The following is a 23,048-nucleotide window of genomic DNA, read 5'->3' as shown; positions in this document are numbered from 1 at the left end:
ATTTATCAAATGTAAATTTTGCCCTGAACAATCTTTTATCTTTGTCGGTACTTCCCAAGGTTGGTCGCAGTCTGATGATTATTATCATTATCTATTACAATGTATGACAGTGGGAAGACAAACCTCTCAATCTTTTGTTATTCTAAGATAGCATTTTTAGTATTTTCCTCAACAGAGCAGTTGTCAGGCTTTAGAGTTAGGCTTGTATTATAATTCTTTGGAAATAAATCAATGAATAACTGTTTTACTGTACATCAAAGGCAAAAACGTGCAATTTACCAACCATCTGTTTAATGTCTGAAAGCAAATTACAATGCCTGTAAAATATCATAAAGGTAACAATGTATCTACGCAGCTACCCTAAACTTACAAATTTAACTCCCACGTCCAACATAACTTTCACATTTTGCAAATTTTCAACCACCACCTTAGATTAAAAAAAAAAAAATTATCAACAAACCTGAATGCCTACGGTCTTTCATTTACTTTTGGGGAGGGGATGGGGTTTCTCACAGAGTATTTGTGTCCTTACGTACGTTCCTCCTTTATTGCAACAATGTTAATGCTGATTAATCATTTGTAACTTCAGCAGAGTTCATGCTTGATTTGGAAACAAATTTATTTCTGCTAATACTGGACTTGAATGAGAGACCTTTGGTACAAAAGGCCCTATCACCTGTAAGGGCTCCACCTTTTGCTTCAATTTCCAAGTAGCAACCTTGGTAAGAGGGATGGCATTATACTACCATTCCCCCCCCCCCCCCCTCCCCTACTATGTTGTTTCTATAATGGACAGTATCCTTTTCAGTTTTTGTTGCTTATGTAAAGCTACAGTATTAAGAAATGGTCACTTGGTGCCATTAGAGAACAAAATGCTAGATTTCTAGTAACTTACATATTAACAGATCACAAACAAGCTCTGAGGACTACTGTCATAATTCAAACCCCTGAATATATCACAAAAAACTTTCAGAAAGGAGATGAACTGTCAACTCCTCAATATCAGTGACTGATACAGCTCTTTTGATAATGATAATAATAATAATGGCCTTTGTATCTTCTCAGGAACAGTTATGCTTCTCTTATGGTCAAGCCTGCCTATAGAAAAAGTCTTCACATTCACTTGAGCATTAAAAATTGTTACTTGATAGCATAAACTACCACAAGTGCTGTCATTAGGATTCATTCTTGAACGCACCTAATTAATTGACCAGCCACCTGTATGATAGTAAACACAAGTTCTCTACTGGCCAGCACTACTTTCCTGTGTGTGAAGACAAATTTGGCTTGAACACTGAAATAGTACACTGTGTTTAATTATGAATTTTTGCAGAGGAGCCTCAGTATGGTTAGCATTACCTACTCATGTAGATATTCAATCTCCCCTGTTTTTGGTAATTTATCTACCCTCCACTCTCAAACAGAGGTCCATTTTAGTCAGTAACGCCAACTCCCCCCCCCCCCCCCTTCCCATGCACTTTCACCAACTCCTTACACCCAATTGCTTTTCAGCCATTACTTCTTGGCAAACTGGCAAAGAAGCTACATCACCTCTGTAAATGGAGAATCTTGCCAAACAAAGAACTGTACTTATTTAAATAAGGAAATGTTATATTTAAAAAAAAAAAAAAAAAACGTTATAATACACACAAGGCCATGTTCATGGCTCCATTAACTGAGTAAACGTTGTTATCGAAGATCATCCACCTGTGGTCAGCAAACCGTAATAATGGAAAGCTAAGTAATCTCTTGGCCATTTGAAAATTTGCCGATATATATTTCTTGACTCATGAAATGTTCAGGTATCAGTTTCAAACTTCCATTACAATTTCATTCATTTTCAACTTAGTTGCTGTATCTTAATCACAATTAGCTGTCCGAGTACATTAATAAGAAAGGAGGACATGCATCACTGCATCTCCCCCACCCCAAGGAGGGAAGGCATGATTACATGAATATCATTAAACCGTATACTTTTTAGAGGGGGGGGGTTTGTTCATAATTCCATGATGGTTTTGTGTTAATTCTCTTTATAATCTCTGACCGATAATTTGGCTGATTTACAGAAACAATTAAATCTGTTTGCATTCTCAGTCATTTAGTACATTAATACTCTTGATCTGGATGTCCTGGATCAAGAGACACAATGACAAGCATCGCAATTATTGTAAATAATGAGTTAAAAGGAAAAATTACAAAGAGGATTTATTTGAAATATTTCCATACAACTTTGGTGAGGTGATTTGCTTGATGTCTTAACTCAAATCGCTATTACCCTAGGAGATGCCTTCCAACTTATACCAAGGAAATGGTTTCAAAATGACTCAATTTCATATTCCATACTCTTGGAAGAAGATTAACAGTGGGCCTTGAGTTGAGTGGTTGACATGACTCATCTACAACTTTTTAATTAAAACAGCTGCAGTTGGAATCCTGAGCATTATGTGTACATCCCCTTAAGCAATTTTCCTCAGAGGACCCGAGAAAAGGTACCATAACTCTGGTGTCACATGATCATTCTTATCATGTTCAATATCCTGTGTAAACAGCAAAGTAGTAACTGCTTCACACCAATGGCAAACTGACCAACACTTTCTTTTGACCAACCATATATTACAATGCGTCATCCAGCCATGTAATGTAGTCTTACATGTTTACGCATCAGTTGTTTGAGTGACTAAACTGCTTTGGACTTTTCTGCTTGAGTGAATCAAGTCCAGGCAAACTTTCTAATGAGTATGTACACCTAATGGATGAATTATATTTGAGTTATTATTTTTACAAAATGTTACGCTACCTGCCCATGTCCTTACTAAAAACTAAAACATATCGTGTATGGTCAGTGTAATAAGTATGTACATTTCCATCTTATTGAAATTTGCTAATTAAGTTTACAGAGAGTTTACTATTGAATAGCTAACATTGAATCATATATACTACATTAGCTACTGTATATCTACATATTTTCTGAGAAATTTTTATTTTATTTGTTGGGTATATACCATCAAATTCAGTTAAATGAACAATTTGAAAAATATGCTCTGCCAAAAAACAAAAATCCCATGCAATTTACCAACCATCTGTATAATGTTTTAACAAAAATGCTACACTACAGTCATTTCAAGCACAAATTTGAGAATACAGTTAACAAACCCCCCGCCCCCCCCCAAAAAAAATCAACAAGTTTTCACAAAGGAATGCCTTGCCATTGTGCCAGTTTTCCTAAATACTTCCCCTTGTAAAATTTCTCTTTCTTTTTCCCCTCTTTTTTTTGTGATAGGCTGGATAGAAGTAATAAGATGTTACCCTTCCCTACATCAAACAATAATAAAAAAGAACAATGCTACAACAAAACTTTTACAATTTTTTAACCCTTTTTTATTATCCTTTAGTTAAATTTTACCAGTTCCTATCTAACTGAGCTTTACAGCATATACCACCTGGAACTGTCTATCTCTACCAAATGCACAGAAACAAAATTTAAAAAAAAGTTAGCTTTGTTGTTCAATTCAGCTAAACTGGCACTTGCCAAAGAAACACCTAATTGAATTGACAATAAAATGTAGCCTTTTGTACAAAGATTCAGTCAAATTGTTGGACAGATTGAGTAAGACAAAAAGAAGGGGGCTAGAAACATGTAACAAGCTACTTTGCTAGAAACAAACCTTGATTACAAAATTAATAAAAGAGAAAACAGTGATGTCATGTCACTTAACAGCCCAACATCAAAAGGGCCAGGAACTATCATTGTCTTTTTTGTTTGCCATGATTAGTCGACGGCACTCTGTGCAGTTGTCTCCCTTTATCTCATCCAAGCCCCCTATCATCACATTCAGAGCTGCCACAGTTCTGTCACTTTTGAGTTGTTTGATTCTCGCTAATGCTTTTCTTAAATATGATCACACAGGCAGAAATAAGGTAAGAGGGAGGGACAGGGGTCTAGGGTGTTGGGAGGTTTACATAAATATCACAAAGAGGTTAATCATGAAATGACAAAGATGACCCCATGGATCTTCGCAGAGAGGGAACCTGGTTCCTACATCTGGTTGGCGCTCATGGCTCCACTCACTGCTGCTGAAGCAGCTTGTTTGGTGGCCGACTGCACTCCAGGATTGCTAGCGACAGATTTGGCAAATTCCGCCTGGGCCTTCTCGAAGCTGGCACCGGTGCTGCGGTACAGAGAGTGCACCTATCAGAAAGTGACAGTATGTATCAGAAGTCTTAAAAATCAGCTATTACTTGAATCAGAACACAAATAATCATGTAAAATTATCTGGAGTTATCTTGAAAGGAACGATTCAAGAACATTGACTTTATATTTTATTCTTTCATTCAATTCAGAACCCCCTCCCCCCCCCCTGTACCCCCTTTAGATAGCTTCTTGTGGAATCCAGAAAGCACTTTGCCTGTCCCACAAAAATGTAACCATCATTACTACTTAGATTATCTGCCACTAAAGGATGACCTTAGGCAACATCTTTGTCTTGATATGTTGTAGTCCGAGAAAACAAGAAACATACATTTGAGTGTTAATGATGTTTCTGTAGCTAATATGGTTTACAAGATAATCAATTTTAAATAGGCTTAATCTCTTGAAAATACTCTTTGAATGATAAATTGATGACAATGATGTTGGCTCCACAGAGCAGGCCTTATTGCAAATATTAATACATTGTTTCTACACTTGTAATAACTCAACCAAAAAACTTCTTAGTTTCACTTCATATAAACAACATGGATGACACTGAAAACAATTTGTCAATGACAAATAATGTCTTCCCATTGAGGTTTGTGTTGTAACTGAGGAACTGACCTAATGGTCTACGTTATTAGAATATAAGATCCAGTAGCTTTAATTGATGAACCTCAACTGCTTAATGGGTCATTTCTCCCAAAAATTTTTAATATGGTATAGAAATACAACCTGGACTGATAAGTTAGAACTAAACTCTTTTTGTGTTACCAAAGAAAACATCGGCAAACTTCTTTCAAAGTTCCGATTTGCTCTTTCTGTGTGGTTTGCATTGATATCAAAAGTGTAAATTGACTGGCTGGAAACATTTCTTTGGCATCATATGGGATCATTAACTACAGTACTCACTTGTAAACTAACGTCAAGAACTGTTGAAAAACTTTAGGAGGGTATCCTTGTTTGACAACAAATACGAAAAGGATATTAAAATTATAGGGCACAGCTGATTGGATAGCTGAATGTTTCTCAATCACAAATTTCATTCACACAATTTCAGGTTGTGAGGTTTTACCTAGTCCAAGAATTATGAAATCGAAACAACTTTTAAATCACTCTCTTGATTGGTAAACATGACTTTCTTTACAGAATAATTGCAATGGAATTCATTTTCAATAGCATGAGCTGGTGGACAAATGCTCTAATAGTGAATAAAGAAAATGAAGAAAAGATTTATGAAGTGAAAATTGTGAGTATAAATGGTTGTCATTGTTACCTGATAAAGGTAGCATACACTGGCAATGGCCAAAGCGGCAAAACACAGTGCAACAACCAACATTAAAAGTCCAACGACAATTTTGCCGACACTAGGAGATGTAGATGAAGCCAGGAATGCGATGGAATTTATCAGACCGCTTTATAGTGACAAATGAAATCAAAAAAGGAATTATGAATATGTATGAGATATCTTGATGGTGTGTCTCATTTGTTCCTGGATAACACATTCTGGAGGCTATTACCCTTACAATTAATCCAACTGTGATAATAAGGTGGATTTGATAGATGTAAATCACTCTCATTCAAGTTGCCTGCAAGATGGCTGGATTATTTCAAGTAAAGTGTCTCAGCCAAACCTTTCATTATGCCATAATGTACCTGGCAAACCGGCCTTTTTGTTCTCACAAATCTTGAAAGATATGCTGATTTCTTCTTCTGAAAACCCCCACCCCCTTTTGTATTGTTTATCATGACACTGTTTATCTCCATCGAAAAAACGTCATATGAGCACATGTAACACATGGTGTTTTCATGAAAGGTGGGATGGGCACGAAACATTGTGGTGATGATTATATATTTGATAAGTTTCTTGGTCGTACCTTTACCAAATATATGACATTCAAGACACACAGGGTGCCCCACAATGCCCCCATCAGGATCATTAACACACCGAGAACTACATGAAAGCCTTTCTCTTCATCTTTCCCATTGGATATGACGTGGGCACCATTGATTACTCCGCTGTTGAGGAAAACTTATATTTTCACAATTCTATGATATCATAAATCATTTGGCCTTAAAAGCAAAGCTATTTGAGACAATCTCTGTCAAATTTTTTAATTATCTGTAATATTCTATGCATCGATCCTATCTGAATCCATTTCTAAATATCTTGATAAGCCAAGTTTCATTTTGAACACTGGAACAGAGTTGATTTTTTTTTAATTATCTGGTTGTGCCATTTGTGACACGATGAATATTAAAGTCCAACAGAAGATCCAGTAACCCTTATAAGAGGTTGTAAATTTGTGCGACAATGTTTTTAGCAAACGAAAGAAATATAGTTGCTATAATTAACAAATAAATGATAACCAAAAATGAAGTACAGCCGTCCCATTGAAAAAGCCTGTGAAAGTTTTTGCATCAGTTTAGGCTCATCTGCTTTGTCTATGTTAAGGAATGTGGCAAAATGCTCATTAAGAGAGGAGGGTCCTATGATCCATGTGATCTGAATCACAACAGTCACTAACAGTCCCAACTGATGACCAAAATATCTCAATTCCACCAATGTTTACTGCCAAAAAAACATTGTGAAAGTTTTCCAGGGAGATATATTCAATCATAATAGGCACATATACAGTAAATACAGCTGATTTTATATGAAGTTCAAATTCATATAATGTTAAACCTTTTATTAAAGTAATAGTTTTGAAGGATTACTCTAAACAGGAGTGAGAACTGTGGCTCTAGCAAAGTTATGAGTTTACTCTCTCATAAATTCCTGTTGTGAATGAGATATTGCCAATGATTCCCTACCACTTGCCAGAATGCCCTTAAAATCATACATTTCTGACAGTAAAGACTGCTGTGTCCTCAAAGTTATCACCATCAGGGCCCAAAAGTTGTCTGAAACTCCAGTGATATTGCACCAGAACACAGCTACTGAGCAGCTGCGGTAAACATACAGATCAAGAGCGTGGGGTTTGGGGAATATTTCTGTTGTTGTGTCCAAAGTAATGACTAATTCACCCTAAAAGAATTGAGTTGCCTCTATTGTTTAATCCCGATTCGTATACAAAGAACAACAAGATGAATATCTTAAGTGCTGTAATAACGTAATAATCACATATCTTTATATTAAACCAAATAAGAAACACACAGTAATCTGACTGTGGTGCAAGAATGCACCTGCTATCCTTAGAAAGTTTCAACTTACCAAGCTCCAAGGTTTTCCAAGCCAAGTGTAAGAATCCCTGTGACAATACATTGGAAGAAAAAAATGAAAAAAAACAAGAAAAAGTTGAAGGAACTGTCACTCCTGAAAAAGAAAGAAAGGATATATTAAAGTATATATTTGTTGCATGTTTTTTGGGGGGGGGAGGACAGAAAAAAAAAAGTCAATAAAGATTGAATACTTGTGAACAATTAACCAAATAAGCAGTCTCAAAATTATCACTGATCTAGGTGCATTGAAGTTAAGGGTCACATAAGACTGAAAATAAAGGGGTGGTGGGATGGGGGGGGGGGGCATATGCTGAATGGCTGTAATTACCTGCCAAAGAGCCCTGTCTGTCTGTATCTCTGAGGAACTTTACATGGAGCTACTTTGTAAGTGGCCCTAGATGTAACTATGTTAATATGGTAGGGTTATATGTGGTGCAAAGTAGCTCAATCTATGTTTGTCAGAGAAATTAGCCACAAAAAAACGGTCTCATAATGATAAACCGAGACAATCGCATTTAAAATAGCAATATTACACACAAGTCAATACAAATTGTTTTACTAAAATGATCGTAACTCAAGAATTAATTACATCTTGGTTTCAAATTAAATTATTTGAATAGCTGATGTTATTAGCCACTTCACTAACATAAACTAAAATTTCGCAATATTGCCATTTTTTTCTTGAAATTTTAATGACATAAAAAATGAGGTAACGGCCGCTATGTACCCCAAAGTTATCAATGTTAACATCATTTTTCTGGAGTTCTGGACTATACTAGATGTCACCATGGTAATACGGGAGGACCCTGGGGGGGGGGTGCATCGTAGGCCATTCTAGCTTACCAAGTAGAACAATATCCTTTAAAGACATGATAACATAAACTTCATTAGGCTCAAAATAAATTACAAGTAATGAATAAAGAAAATAGCAGGATGAAATAAATGGCACATATGGTTGCAATGAACTTCCTTCTTTTTTAAGGGAGATTCTGAACACAAACCTGGAGTATTCCCACATACACAAACCATGTCAGGTGTACTACATCATAACAACTGTAAACATCTACATTTGCCTTATGCAATTGTATGATGCCAAATACAAAAACAATAGTTAGTTTTTTACACAACCCCCTACCCCCCCCCCCCCTTAAAGATGGCTGCTTATATGTAAGTGAGAACCATTGATTAACACATGGTTATCATAAGCTTGTTGGAGAGAAAGCACAGTTTACTTCTTTGTAAATAAAGAACACAAGATTTGGATATCTATGATGACTTTTGGTACAAATCTATGATGACTTTTGGTACAAACCTAAAAGCTTTGTACACTGGTCTGAACCAACAGAGGTATGATGCGGCAGGCATGACTGCAAAGTACAATATGGAGACAACAAATGTTGATCCTGACGGACTGTCTTTTCTTTTGTCAGCTGCAAAGTACCCTAGTGCCACAAAAATGTTGATGAAGAGGAGAATGCTATAACCTGGTAATGGGATAAAGACAGAAATGAGATGACACAAGATGGTGGAAATGACAAAGTGGTAGATCAAAAGAGGTGGATTATGGATCACTGATGAATGTATTTTTAGCAACTTGACTAAAAGAACCACACAAATGTAAACTTAGCTTGATACAACAAATAAACCTTCACTGACTACCTCAATACCACAAAAAATCAGATATTCATCAAAACATGCTCCGAAACATTCAGTTTTAAAGTAACTCTATCAACTTCAGACCTCTGTATGATAATACATTGTGCCTTTGATTATAACACATCTTTACACTTTATATTGGTGCTTGCAAAACATATATTTTTGACTATGAAGGCTTTCTCAAGATTTTGAATCAAAGACCAATGGTTCAGCACAACATGGTGAGACCACCGGATCTAAATAATATTTATATTACCCAATATTTCATATCGAAGCATCAGACCATGGATAAACACAACATGGTTAACTGCTAGATCAGGTTTTCATTGTTTCATACTAACTCACAAGACTGAATCAACAGCAAAAAGGTGGACAGCTGTATTAAGTTAAAGATATGTCTCTTTATTGAAGAATTAACTCAATATTTCATATTGAAACATCAGACCATGCATAAACACGTGTTTCTTTATGCAAAATTTCATATTAAAAACACCAGACTGAATCAACAGAACATGGTGAGATGCTGGATAAGATTAAAAATAATCTAAGTGAAACTTGACTCAACTTTCCATACTTAAGTATCAGAACATGGATCAACACAACATGGAAAGAATACTGGGATAGGATACAGACATCAAGCTCTTCTCAACATTCTTTGAGTCCAGCTCTGCCTATTCATTTCATAGTGAATCACCAGACCATTGGCGAACACAGCCTGGTGAGAGGCTTGATCTCAGCTCCTACTATATTTTGACAGGATTTTCGGCCAATTTACCCTCCCGAGTCAAATGTTCTGTTTGATATAAGAGACATATTTCATTAGTCTTTACTGCACCTAGCAGAATTTATACAGTGATAACATGCTACTGATTAAAGATGTCCACATTTATGTTGATATTTAGTAAAGTGTCAGAATACCTTTTGTACTTATCCTAATATAATGGACTTCTCTCCCTTAGAGGTGTTACAGATTGGATGATAGTGTGTTGTGAACATTAGTATGAGAGCTGGTTAAAGCTAAGATGATGCCTGAATATGAATGAATTTGGTCTGAAACATAACCTCACCTACATCCAAATGAGCCTCCTACATGTTTAACAGGTTTCATTTCTTTGAATTTACTTCTTTGTTTTCTATTTTCTTCTTTCAATATTTTCTATTTTGCCATCAATATTAAGTAAATTGGTGCACTAAAGTTGGAATTATATGTTTTTTATGCTTTGTACAAACTGGTCTAATATTAGCTCACTTATTGTGCTTGGGCTGCAAGCATTTCAAGTTGAAATCAGTGCATTCTTTTCATCAAAAAATTTGAGAAATTTTACGATTGAAGTTTGTTGTCTACCTTTCCAACATCAAAGCGATGGAAATGTTAATGTATAATACAAATGTGGCGTTGAACGGTGGAAAACTGATAGCAGACTTGATGAGCTTGACGTAAGAAACAAGTCTCTCACCTGAACGCTTTGTAAACTGGTCTGAACCAGCACACATAAGAGCAAGGGCTAAATACAACAAGATAGAGTATGGCCTCTCCAAAAACAATGGCCAAGAGTCCAGACGAGGCAAATACCAAAAGTATTACCAAAAAATTGAGGAATAGAGTCAAACAATATGCTGAGGGAAAAGATTAGAAATATTGTAGAGCAAGACTTTTTTCTATTTAAAAATAGGAAACTATTTATCATATTAATGCACAAAAAATTGTGTGTGCTTTAATTTACATGAAAGTAAATCACACATATATTCTGCAGTATTAAGGCCCAAAAATTATAACGTGAGATCTTCCCTGCGCTGTGCATGTCAGTTTACCATTTTCTTGCCTGTGTAGAAATATTCTAATTTTGCATGGCGTAGTGGGGTCAAGGGGTGGAACCCCATGTGGGGGTCCAGGGGGCATTTTTTTTTGAATTTTTCGACCCGTTTTTTTTTTTTCTATTTTATTTCCCCTAATTTTTTTTTCTATTTTATTTCCCCCAATTTTTTTTTCTCCAGCCAGGCTGGATTTCCCCCAGCATCGCGGACCGTGAACCTGGTTCAGAAGGTTCGCAAAGTTTTCCAGCCCTTCTGAAAAGGTATGACATTTTGACACAATCCACTTCAGTGGCAAAAATCTTCACTCTTGATTTCCCGACTACATCCAACTTTCTTCATTTGACCAAAGTGGGTAAAATGTTTGCCCAAAGTGTCCCAATCAACTGGGATCTAGATGGTCGTCATCCATAGGAACTACACTGAAGCTATGAAGTGTCTTTTCTTTACGGCTAATTTGCAATGCCAACTCACCTTACCTTACACTATGGCATTCAACCATGTCTGTCTGGGACATTGTGATGATTAATTTCAAATTAAAAGTTTCTTGTTTTACTGTATTGCCTTCTTCCAAACTCATGACAAAATTATTCATTTAAACAAAGCAACTTGTGTGTAAATTTTAATATAGTACATCTTACAAAATGATCAGTTTATCCCAATAAAGCCCTAGCAGCATGAATTAACTATTATTACACAGGTGCTTATATAGCGCAATATCCCAGGGTTCAATGCGCTTAGGCACCATATACAAAATCAGCTATGCGGAATCCCGCGTCTTCCACGCTAAACAATACCCTGCCGTCCGACTGCGGCTCTCCTGTCTTCCTGCAGTCGGATTTACCCAAAGCAGAGCCCTTCACCACTACTAAGCCGTCTGCGTCTGGCCGCGCAAACAATAGTACTTAGTCTCCATTCAAGGAATTAATGATAGCGTTCGGCTGCGAGCGGATGATCAAATTTTAACAATGGAATCTTTACAGTTAAGTTTCAAGTAACCTTTTACCCTCAGAAAAATAACGTTTTAACTCCTTCAAACGGTGGAGCAAAATAAGAGTCCAAAATAAAACTTTCCATCGAATCATGTCATTTTGGACATGCACTGATGCAGTACATGCAGCGCAAATATACACACAATACAAACTTACACAACACAGAGACCATAACGCCCATCCACCACACATGCACTACCGCATGTACACACTATACAATAGTAAACATTTGGCAATATGCCATATTGACTCCCCCCTCGAAACAGTACAGCTGTTCAGTGTTCCCTCTAAGGTGCGGGATTCCCTTCAACTGACTCAGTTATCCCGCAAAGAAAACATTTGTCTGCTTGAAATCCCCGCATCTTTTTTTGCATTCGTGATAAGTTTAAACTCAATGCACAACGTAATCACTTGACTGTATAGAAAAAAAACTGAAAATCAGTAAAGAAATTACCAATTGTGTACAAAAAGTAAGTTGGTACACCAGTTTCAAATTTTACGAAAGATCGAGCAAAAACTTTCGAAATATTCACGCGACACTGGCATATTGTGTTAAATGCAACTAATATCATGCAAACAAGGCTCTAGTACACCCATTTATGAATAAACAGTAAGACCACATCTGGTGTTACGCGGGAGGAAAAGAAATATTTTCTAGAATTTCCAAAAATACGGAAAAAATAATATCCTACCATAGTTAAGTGTATAGCAAATAGCCTAACCACCTCGTCGGTTACGGATCTCACGTAACTACAAAACACAACTAATTGTATTTTGCGAAGTTGCTGTTTTCTACAAGAACATGGAAACAATATTAAGCATTTAGTTAATCATGCCAAGTGGCCTAAAACATGTGATTACAAGGTTTATTTCCTAAAGATGGCCATAGCTACTGTAGGGGCCTTGATATCATGCTATGCGTGTATGGTATGGACTGTGCCTCGTGTATCATGGGGAATATATTGTTTTGTTCATGCAGAGGAGTCAGTTGGCTTTAGGTGTGTTTTACTTACCTTACTGTTACGGGGATATTTTACCTACTTTTCTTGAACGCCTAAGATAATAATTCACATAACTTTACCGATTCTTTACTGACTGACCTAATTAATTCTAGTCCATGAAACGTTCCTTGGAAACGTGCCATAAAATATTAACAAACAGGTGTTAGACAGGGGATGAGCTCGCAGTTGTGTGGCAAGGTACCTGGGAAAATTCAGCACATGTAGCTATCGTATAGCTACATACCATATAGCTAAATACGGAAATTAAGGATTTTCGGAATTTACCGTACAGCTTAATACTACTGTAGCTACCGTAGTATTTAAGTAGGGTTAAACACTGCAAATTGTAAATTTATGAACGTATAGTGCAAGCTATTCATTGTTAGGCAGTCTAGAAACAGGGCTTTGCCGAACGTTGTTTGTTTCATAACATCGGAAGTTTTGTAAATTAATCTTTTTAAAGATTGCAAGACAGATTAAATCTTTTTTCATTTTATAACATAGCATAGCTACCGTACTCTAACTAGTCATTTTAAAATTTCCATCAGTTTCGTAACAATTTAAATTAAAAAAGTTGTCAGTATTTTGCATCCTCAGCTGCGAATTTTTTACCGCCAGACACGCAAAAATACCAAAATTTTCCGGGGGCGTTCGGGGTTCCACCCCTTGACCCCACCGGGGAACTAAGGCGGGCCCCTGGACCCACGCCTTTATGCTCGCACGCTGCGCGTGCTCGTTGTGTTCGCTGCGGGAATTACGGCGGGAAATCAACAGTGTGTTTGCGGGGAAATTGAACAAGGTTTTCCAACACTGGTTATTTATTTATTTTCAAGGGAACAGTTCATAACAAACTCAGATATTCTCTTTGAATGTCCCCTCCATATATCTCTCTTTCTCCGTCAACTGTGTTAGACTAATTTGCCAAGTTCCCTGTCTTCAATATGGGGCTCTAAGTTAGAAGATGTTGTAAATAAAGTGATGAAGTTGAAGGCAATGTATCTTCTCCTTATTGGAGTTCCTTTGGCCACCCCAAAAACATATAACCTACTTTACATGTTTCCACTGCAGGACAACCAAAATTTCAGCAGGACAACCAAAAATTGGTGATCTTGAAATTGAAAAAATTTCTTAAATTTATACACTGAATGTGGTTAAGTTAATATTTTTCTACCCTCGCTGTATGTCATTTTTATAAAACGTTCGTGAAAACCAACTTTTTGGAAATTGGATTTTGAAGCTCAGTCAACAATTTAGGAAATGCTTACCATTAAATACTGGCGTCAAACAATACATTTCGTATTTATTCCAGTAAAGATCCACAGAGGATAAAAATGCTAAGTAGAGCTTACTAAAAGAGAAATAGAAACTGCATGTACATCACTGTACATCGTCATTTTAAGTATCCAAATACTATACAAAGAGATTGAGTTCACCGAAACACCCCTTTTCCTTACCACCTGAAGAAAACCGTCTTTTATAAATTATACTACCTTACAGTACTATACATTGATACAAAAGTTACTTCTACAACAGCTTCCCAAAATATGTGTGTCGCAATATGTCGCAATCTTTTTAAGTTTCAACCGCACAGTACAGTACCATTAATAATTTGCATATTACACCAAAATTGACACTCGGCGTCCAGATGGCGGGAAAATGTACCATCGTGTTCAATGTGTTGTGTCGTTCCCATGGTGCGATGAACTTGAGCAAGTTCGAATGTCGACGACCTACTTATGTTCCGTGACCAATGTCAATGGGAATTATGTGTGTAAAAACTCAGGTTTTTCCACGTGTTATATATATAGACGTTTTACGTAAGCGGAGCGAATTTCGGGGCAGCTCGTTGATTGTGAGGAATCACTTATCTAAGCATCAATATTTGAGAAAAATATCGTAAGGTTTTTCTTCAGAAAATATTTTTGACTAGTAATTGTTGGACATTGTTAGCACTTTCGGGATTTCGGTACAGTACATTTGTTTTACTGCATTAAGGCTATATTCAAAACATGTAAAAGGCTGTATCGAAACAAATACCATGTGTAGGCTATTCAGTAATAAAAACATAACGTTAGTAATTTGTCGAAAGTTCCAATGACCGTACAAACATCGTTATCAATACCGGTAAAATGCGGGAAAGAGTTGTATCAGCACAACTTTGTCACTTGTCATTCGTAATCGAAGTGCTAGTAGCGTTGGGAAATTTGGCTGGAAAATTGTAAGCTCTTTCGGGATTTCGGTAGTTAATGTTTGTTTTACTGCACTGATAATAACATTAATACATGTAAAAGGCTGAAACAATCTCATCGAATATCACATGTATGCAGAAGTGGAAACCTAACATTAATATTTTGTTCGTAGTTACACTGCACGTAAAAACATCGCTTTCGATATACGTGGAGAGAAAACCTACTTTTTAACTTGTCATTCAAAATCAACGTCCTGATCACGTAGGCCCGCCACGGTCGGATAAACCTTTGTTCCTTCGTTTAAAACGGATTACAAGGTAACATGAAAGGATCACTGTCCGACCGCGGCGGATAAAGCACTCCACCATTGTTCACCCAGTGCCTTACGACCAACAATAGCGCTATTAATGGCAGTTACCGCGGTCGGATTAAACCCGTGGCGGAACGGGGCGCGGGATTCCGCATAGCTGATTTTGTATATGGTGCCTTAACAGAACATATACAAAATACAAAAATACAATTGAATACACTTTAACCCTACGTTTGTTTGAAATAAAACATCTTTAACGCTGATTTGAAAGTGCTGATAGAGGTACAGTACTGATTTCGCTTAACTCCCGTTGAAAAAAAATCAACGATCGATAACAAAAGTTAACAAGAGCCCAAGGGCACTGTGGTTCCTTGCTTGGGGTATATGACAATACACATAATATTACCAAGCAAGATTGGGCTGAAATAGTCCAAGTAATTGTGGTCCAGTGGTCCTACATGTTCCCATAAAGTAACCAACACTATAGCCAACACTTTTGTGATCACAAAATGTGATCGGATTTTTTATCAAAAGGCACTTTTGAGATCTAAATATGGCGTCGCAAATGTAAGAAATATAAGAGACCTACAAGCGTGTCAACAGATATGATAACAATGGTGACCTCAGATGACATGACCTTTAAGTTTCAAAATGTTCCACCACCCCATTCACAACTTGTCCCAAAATATCAACCATGTCACACCTTGGCATTGAGATTTAATTGCATTAAATGTCAAAAAATTAACTTTGAACTTGTATGTAACTTCACACACAAAGGTCACCCGGAGGTCAACCAATTGACATTTTTGATCGGTGAGACCTAAATAGAGCATGACTGTAAAAATTCAAACATTTTTTCTTTGCCATTTTTCTCCCCCCATAATACTACTTTTTGAACATTAGCTGACCTTTGGTGACCTTGGATCACATGACCGTTAAGTTTGAAAATATTCCCCTGTACCATTTGCAACTTGTCCAAAAAAATCAACCTTGTCACACCTTGGCACTGGGAGTTATTGCATTAAATGTCTGAAAATTAACTTTTACCTCAAATAACTTTTCACACGAAGGTCAAATGGGGGTCAACCCATTGACATTTATGATCAGAAGGTACCTGTAACATCTGAAAATAGCATCGAAACTGTAAAAATCCACAAAACACGAAAAGGTCACCAGAGGTCAAGGGTCACCCAGATGCGGGTCGACAATTGGATTACATTGAAGCAACTCCCAACCCTAACGGACAATTTGTTCTCAAGTTGTCGCAAAAATACTAGTTTTTTATCATTAATTGACCTTTGGTGACCTTGTATCACATGACCGTTAAGTTTGAAAATATTCCCCTATACCATTTGCAACTACTCCAAAAATATCAACCTTGTCACACCTTGGAACTGGGAGTTATTGCATTAAATGTCTGAAAATTAACTTTGACCTCATACAACTTCGCACACGAAGGTCACACGGGGGTCAACCCATTGACATTTATGATCAGAAGGTACACTTTTGACATCTGAAAATAGCATCAAAACTGTAAAAATCCCTAAAACACTAAAAAGGTCACCAGAGGTCAAATTGAGGTCAAGGATCACCCAGATGCGGGTCGACAATTGGATTACATTGAAGCAACTCCCAAACCTAACGGACAATTTGTTCTCAAGTTATCGCAACAATACTAGTTTCTTATCCTTAATTGACCTTTGGCGACCTTGGATCACATGACCGTTAAGTTTGAAAATATTCCCCTATACCATTTGCAACTTGTCTCAAAATATCAACTGTGTAACACCTTGGCACTGGGAGTTATTACACTAAATGTCTGAAAATTAACTTTGACCTCATATAACTTAACATACAAAGGTCACCTTGGGTCAACTTATTGACATTTTTGATTGATGAGACCTAAATTAGAGCATCAAACTATACAAAATCAAACATTCTTTTCTTTGCCCATTTTCTACCCCCAAAATACTACTTTTTCGACATTAATTGACCTTTGGTGACCTCGGATCACATGACCGTTAAGTTTGAAAATATTCCCTATACCATTTGCAACTTGTCCAAAAATATCAACCATGCCACACCTTGGAATTGGGAGTTGTTGCATTAAATGTCTGAAAATTAACTTTGACCTTGTATAACTTCGCACACGAAGGTCACACAGGTGTCAACCAATCGACATTTTTGATCGGAAGGTACCTTTGATATCCAAATCTAGCATCAAAACCAAACATTTTCTTTTTTGATCGTTTCCTCCCAAAATAAGCACATTTTTTCTAATGTGACCTTTGACCTTTTGACCTTGATTGCAGATGTAGTTTAATCTCCTGATTCCAAAAAACAAAACGAAAAGTCTGTACAACCATCCTAACTCCGACCGAAAAACTTTGACCCCATATAACTTCGCACATAAAGGTCACACGGGGTCAACCTATTGACATTTATGATCAGAAGGTACCTTTGACATCTGAAGATAGCATTGAAACTGTAAAAATCCCAAAAACACGAAAAGGTCACCAGAGGTTAAATTGAGGTCAAGGGTCACCCAGATGCGGGTCGACAATTGGATTACATTGAGGCAACTCCCAACCCTAACAGACATTTGGTTCTCAAGTTATTGCAAAAATACTAGTTTTTTATCATTAATTGACCTTTGGTGACCTCGGATCACATGACGGTTAAGTTTGAAAATGCTCCCTTAACCAGTTCACAACTTGTCCCAAAATATCAATCTTGTCGCACATTGGCACTGGGAGTTATTGCAGTTTTAATATTTTCGGTTTTTGGACCATAACTGACCTTTTGTGACCTTTGTGGGCACCAAAAACAATAGGGCACACCTTCTCCATATGTCGGATCTATAGTCCAAGTTTGGCCTCAATCCAACATTCCCTTATTGAGATAGAGCGTACCCAAGCAAGTGTCACAGACGCACACACACACACACATACATACACACACACATACGCCAACCTGACTGCATAGGTTCCTTTTGCTAAAGCAAGGAACCAAAAATCGATAAAAAAAGTTGAAAATCGGTTAAAAACGAATAATTTCGTTGACAAGATTTAGACTACTGCGGTCACAGTTGTCAACGAAGTTTCAACGAAATTTCCACGAAAGTTATCGCGATCAAAAACCGCAAAGGCAATTCTAGACATATCAAGGTTGTGACCTACGTTGAATCCTTAGTGTAACTACAGCCGTTTTCAGACTATACCAGAAGTTGCCAAGGAATATTACAAACGTTGCAAAAGTTTGATTGTATATAAGATGGAGTAAGTTCTGTACTAGGTGTTTGAAAAATGATTTGGCTAGGATAATAAAAACTAGTCTTGGTCGATCGTAACAAGCACATTCAATGACACATTCAAGCACATTCTATGACAAGTTATAAGCTAGTATTAAACTAGGATAAGTTTAAGTTAACTCACCAAGGAACGCAGTGTCAGAAAAACAAGAAAAAAATATCAACAATGAAACAGTCGTAGCTGGATATCAAAGAGATCTTTATTCCCAATAAATTCCTGTGTTACTTGACGTACTACAGTACAGTTTACTACAGAACCGCACTCACTTTCCAACTTTTCTGAGAGCGCATTCCGTCCAAAAAATCTCCCCCGACTTCAATGCACGCAAAAAAAAAACAACTGTTATTTCCCCCTAACCCGTTACTGTAAGTTGCCTGCGAAAGCAGATGGACTGCCCTGGTAATTAAGGTCGCAGCCTGGGTCTGGGCCACCTATACCTGTAGTATGCTGCTTACATGTGCATTCCCTACCCTGGATATCCCCACCACCAAACTTTTTTGAAAGGCTTAGTCCAATCATAAACTTGGCTTTGTCAAATTCACGCCTACCATATGTTAATTAGCATAGTATTTATCTTCGTGGGGGGTTTAGCACTGCAGAACGGTCATGGCTGGCTGCCTCTAGAAGCAAACATTATTTTACCCCTACTGTTCGTAATGGAATGGATGTTATCTGTTACTTAGTTAATTGAAAACCAAATATTCATTCATATATATATATATATATATATAAGTAGAACAATCCAGCAGGGATAGAAAGTTTATCTTGAATGAACCAATCAAAAGTCGTGCTATTAATAAAACTTGAAAACACCTGGCCAGCAAGAGAGTTGCAAACAATTGTTTCCATGACTACTAAGAAAATAAAGCAGTGACTTGGGGCCCACGTTGGGTAGATTTCTGTGGAAAATGAATATATTTTCATTGCTTATTTGAGTATATATTGTATATTGGGAAGAGCTGATCAAACATTACTGGGGAGGGCTTTCAACTGGCCTGACGGCTTTCAACTGGCCTGACGGCTTTCAACTGGCCTGACGGCATGTATATTTATTTTAATGAGTAGGGGGAGTTTTTATGAGTCTCGCGGTATGCGTCACATGAGAAGTAAATGTTTTGTTTTTCGGTTTTATCATCGTTTTTCAAGTGGAACAACTCATAAAATCATATCAAATGAAAATAATATATATTTGAATATCCTTCCTTAGTTTTACTAATCAGGAATGCTTGTGAGGGCATGCAATGCATCGTTCGAAAATGTAATTTTAAAGTAGAATTGAAAATGAACGACATAAAACAATATCTGTGAAGCGTGTGGAGCACAACTTTGAATATTCATTGTGAAAGAAAACATAATGAATGATGTTTACTGCGTAAATAAATTTCGCGGAACTGGTATAGAGAAATTACGTACTGCAGCTTACGTCAGAGAAGCTCATAAATGACACAGGTGAATAGACCGCATCAAAATTCGGTTTAGGAAATCCCTATACAGCCGACAAAAGTCGATGTCTCCTTCCGTTTTCGAGTTATGAGCGATTTTGTGTTTTTGCGATATGGTTTTCAGTATATTTTCATTATATAAGGGCGTTTTGTTGTGTGTGTTTAAATAAGGGTGTGACCTAACAGATTTTTCACTAACCGTATCGCCTGCTGGTCGGTTAAAGTTTAAACGCCGTTTCCCGATCGCGGTTTTTTCGACGCACCGTTACTGGACTTTTAATGAAAATAGGAAGTTATGAGTACAATAATTAAGGTTTTCTTTTCCAGCAGGTAGCAATTCAGGCAGCAAGACAACAATCAATGTATGTTAATTACTAATAAGGCCCAATAATCTTGCCAACCTTTCGTGTAATAATAATTGCCTAACACACATGATCAGTATTCGTGGTCTTCAGATGTTCAGATCACTGAATTTATATACATCGTAACTTTTGAAGAAAAAAAAACAATATATTTGTCTATCAATCACAAGATTTTAAACAAAAACTCGCCTAAATTAGCAAACTTACCCACCTTTCCTACTTACTCATTAAAAGTCATGTTAAGAAAACAAATTACGCACGCACATGTTGTGCGATGGGTTGTAAAAAATCAAGTTGAAACTGGTTTGAGCAGCCTCCGATTTCATTTTCTTTCTCTTGTGTCACATACATGAAACAGTACCTTACATTTGATACAAAAGTTACTTCTAACAACAGCTTCCCAAAATTTGTGTCGCAATAGGTTAAGATTTAACCACGCTGAGCAGTACCATTCATAATTTGCATATTACACTCGGCGTCCAGATAGCGGGAGAATATAACATCATGTTCAATGTGTTGTGTCGTTCCCATGGTGCGATGAACTTGGGCACGTTGCCAAGTTCGAATGTCAATGACCTACTTATGTTCTGTGACCAACGTCAGTGGGAATTATGTGTGTAAAAACTTGGGGTTTTCCATTTGTTATATATATAGAAGTTTTTCCGTAAGCGGAGCGAATTTTAGGGCGGCTCGTTGATTGTGAGGAAGCACTTATCTAAGCATCAATATTTGTGAAAAATATCGAAAGTTTTTCATTTTCATTCATTTTCTTTTATGTTTGCCGCAATCGCGCCCGCAATGCATGCACAGCATAATACCATGTGTGAAAAAATGGCTGTACACGTGCGGACCTGAGAGAGCAAACTGGCCTTGTGTTGTTAATGTTATGACGGTACTTTCTAGAACGACCATTTGCGTCTTTTGGGGTCAACATACTTTCACACGGGATTTCACTATGCCATTGATTGATGTACACGGGTGATATGTCGCAAATATAAAGTGAGAAAACGACTTGACGACACTATCATGAGCTCATGACTATTGGCCTACTACTTTAGTTATATTGAACACATTATTCATGCCTAAAACATCGTTTTTCTGTTTTTATAGATAGTTTGCAGTACATTACTAAGTTCTTTACATATTTAAAATAATTTTCATGTTTAAAATGTAAACAAAATAGAAACTAGAGCACCAATGGTGCAGAAGCTCATACCTTTTCGAGCTTAAAAATGTAGGCCATTTTTTCAGATTCCACCAATTTTGGGCCCATGAGAGATAACCCCCACCCCCCCTCCCTTAGCAGAATCCTGGCCACACCACAGGCTATAATTCCTATTTTCCCCCTTTAAATCCTATTTTACCCACTCTCTCGAACAATACCACTGACCTACCCTATTAAACTTTCTCCCCTCTACCTGAGCAGACCTGAAGCACTCCTTGCCAAAATTTTGGCTGGCTGCCTACATACTGTACCTCAGGCTCAAAGACTTCTAAGAATCGGCAAGTGCTGATTGGCTATAGGGCTCTCATGCTTACAGTTCAACAGTTAATAACAACTCCCAGTCCTGCTTTAATTCCACTAACAGCCTCTGCAGAGCTTAACCACAAATGTAAACGCAGAAACTGGGAGACAAATTAAAGGAGCTTTGGCAAAAGGTGAAGGCTCAGATTTTTTTAAACAATGGGGATTAATTGTAATTAATTAACTTTTGACCAAAAATTATTAGGCATCACCTTATTCATACACAATCCAACAATCATCACTTCAACTTTGAATATGATCCATCAAAATCTTGAGGAGATTGAGATATTTGAAAATATTACAAAGAATGACCCCCGATGACCCCCTAAATGACCTTTGACCTCAATTTTCCGAACACCCCTCGTAACTCTCATCCCAAGGAACGTTGTGACCAAGTTTCATTATAACTGGCCATACACTGTACGAACAGGAGCAATCTGAAAATATAGGGCCGCGGCCCGGGCCACAAAAGACCCCTAGTTGATCTTTGATCTCAAATTCATGAACACCCTGAAGGTAAAACTTCCATAGTACTATCGTGACAAACCCTCAACATTGTACCATGGAATCTGTAGGAGAAGAAGCATTTTGCGTATTTCTACATAATGGCCCATTACGGCCCACGGGTGACCTTTGACCCCAAATTTCGGACCATCTCTGATGGCCCTATACCCAATGGTCCTTGTGTCCAAGTTCCATGAAATTCCATCAAACACTGTGCGAGTGGGAGCGGTTTTACCAATTGTTGACGGATAGAGTGATAGAGTGATAGACGCCGCATTGTAACAATAGCTCACACCAGCATGCTGGTATGAGCTAAAAATAAAAAGAGAAAACGCCTTTTTGAAAAATGGAAGCGTCCTCGCAGAATGGACGGGGCATCTTTATTTTGCTTCAAGTAACATGTTTTCGCTCAGAAACAAAGTTTCATACTCCAACTCTAATAAAAAACCAAATTTACATCTCTAAAAAATAACTATTTTTCGTAATCTGCAGGTAAACCAAGTTTATATGTCCATTCATTGTTATTTAAATGA

General features: G+C 37.2%; 2 protein-coding genes across 11 annotated transcripts in view; one reads left to right on the top strand and one right to left on the bottom strand.

Moving 5' to 3' along the window:
• Positions 1 to 23,048, top strand: part of LOC139979192 (zinc finger protein 474-like) — a 60,613-nt gene that overhangs the window by 21,806 nt on the left and 15,759 nt on the right. For 4 of the 6 annotated variants that reach the window (XM_071989939.1, XM_071989935.1, XM_071989937.1 and 1 more), the window contains one exon: positions 11,063 to 15,213. The exons of 1 other annotated variant lie outside the window; for it this stretch is intronic. The gene's annotated coding sequence lies outside the window, so the exon portion shown is untranslated. Of the gene's footprint in view, positions 1 to 11,062; positions 21,673 to 23,048 lie in introns of those variants that run through there. One more of the 6 variants, XM_071989933.1, reaches the window with a different exon arrangement.
• The window catches only part of LOC139979196 (secretory carrier-associated membrane protein 1-like), a 57,985-nt gene continuing 35,385 nt past the window's right edge, over positions 449 to 23,048 (bottom strand). For 2 of the 5 annotated variants that reach the window (XM_071989946.1, XM_071989950.1), the window contains exons 6-9: positions 8,724 to 8,895; positions 7,404 to 7,505; positions 6,067 to 6,208; positions 449 to 4,189 (exon numbers count right to left, since the gene is read on the bottom strand). In XM_071989946.1, the coding sequence (XP_071846047.1) occupies positions 4,037 to 4,189; positions 6,067 to 6,208; positions 7,404 to 7,505; positions 8,724 to 8,895 (569 nt within the window). In that variant the 3' untranslated portion in view covers positions 449 to 4,036. Of the gene's footprint in view, positions 4,190 to 5,465; positions 5,605 to 6,066; positions 6,209 to 7,403; positions 7,506 to 8,723; positions 8,896 to 10,524; positions 10,685 to 23,048 lie in introns of all 5 variants that reach the window. The other 3 variants (XM_071989948.1, XM_071989949.1, XM_071989947.1) reach the window with 3 other exon arrangements.

Source organism: Apostichopus japonicus, chromosome 13 (genome assembly GCF_037975245.1).
Source record: "Apostichopus japonicus isolate 1M-3 chromosome 13, ASM3797524v1, whole genome shotgun sequence".
Classification (NCBI taxonomy): Eukaryota; Metazoa; Echinodermata; class Holothuroidea; order Aspidochirotida; family Stichopodidae; genus Apostichopus; species Apostichopus japonicus.
Note: the sequence above shows the minus strand (reverse complement) of the source record. Positions and strands in the feature narration are given on the sequence as shown.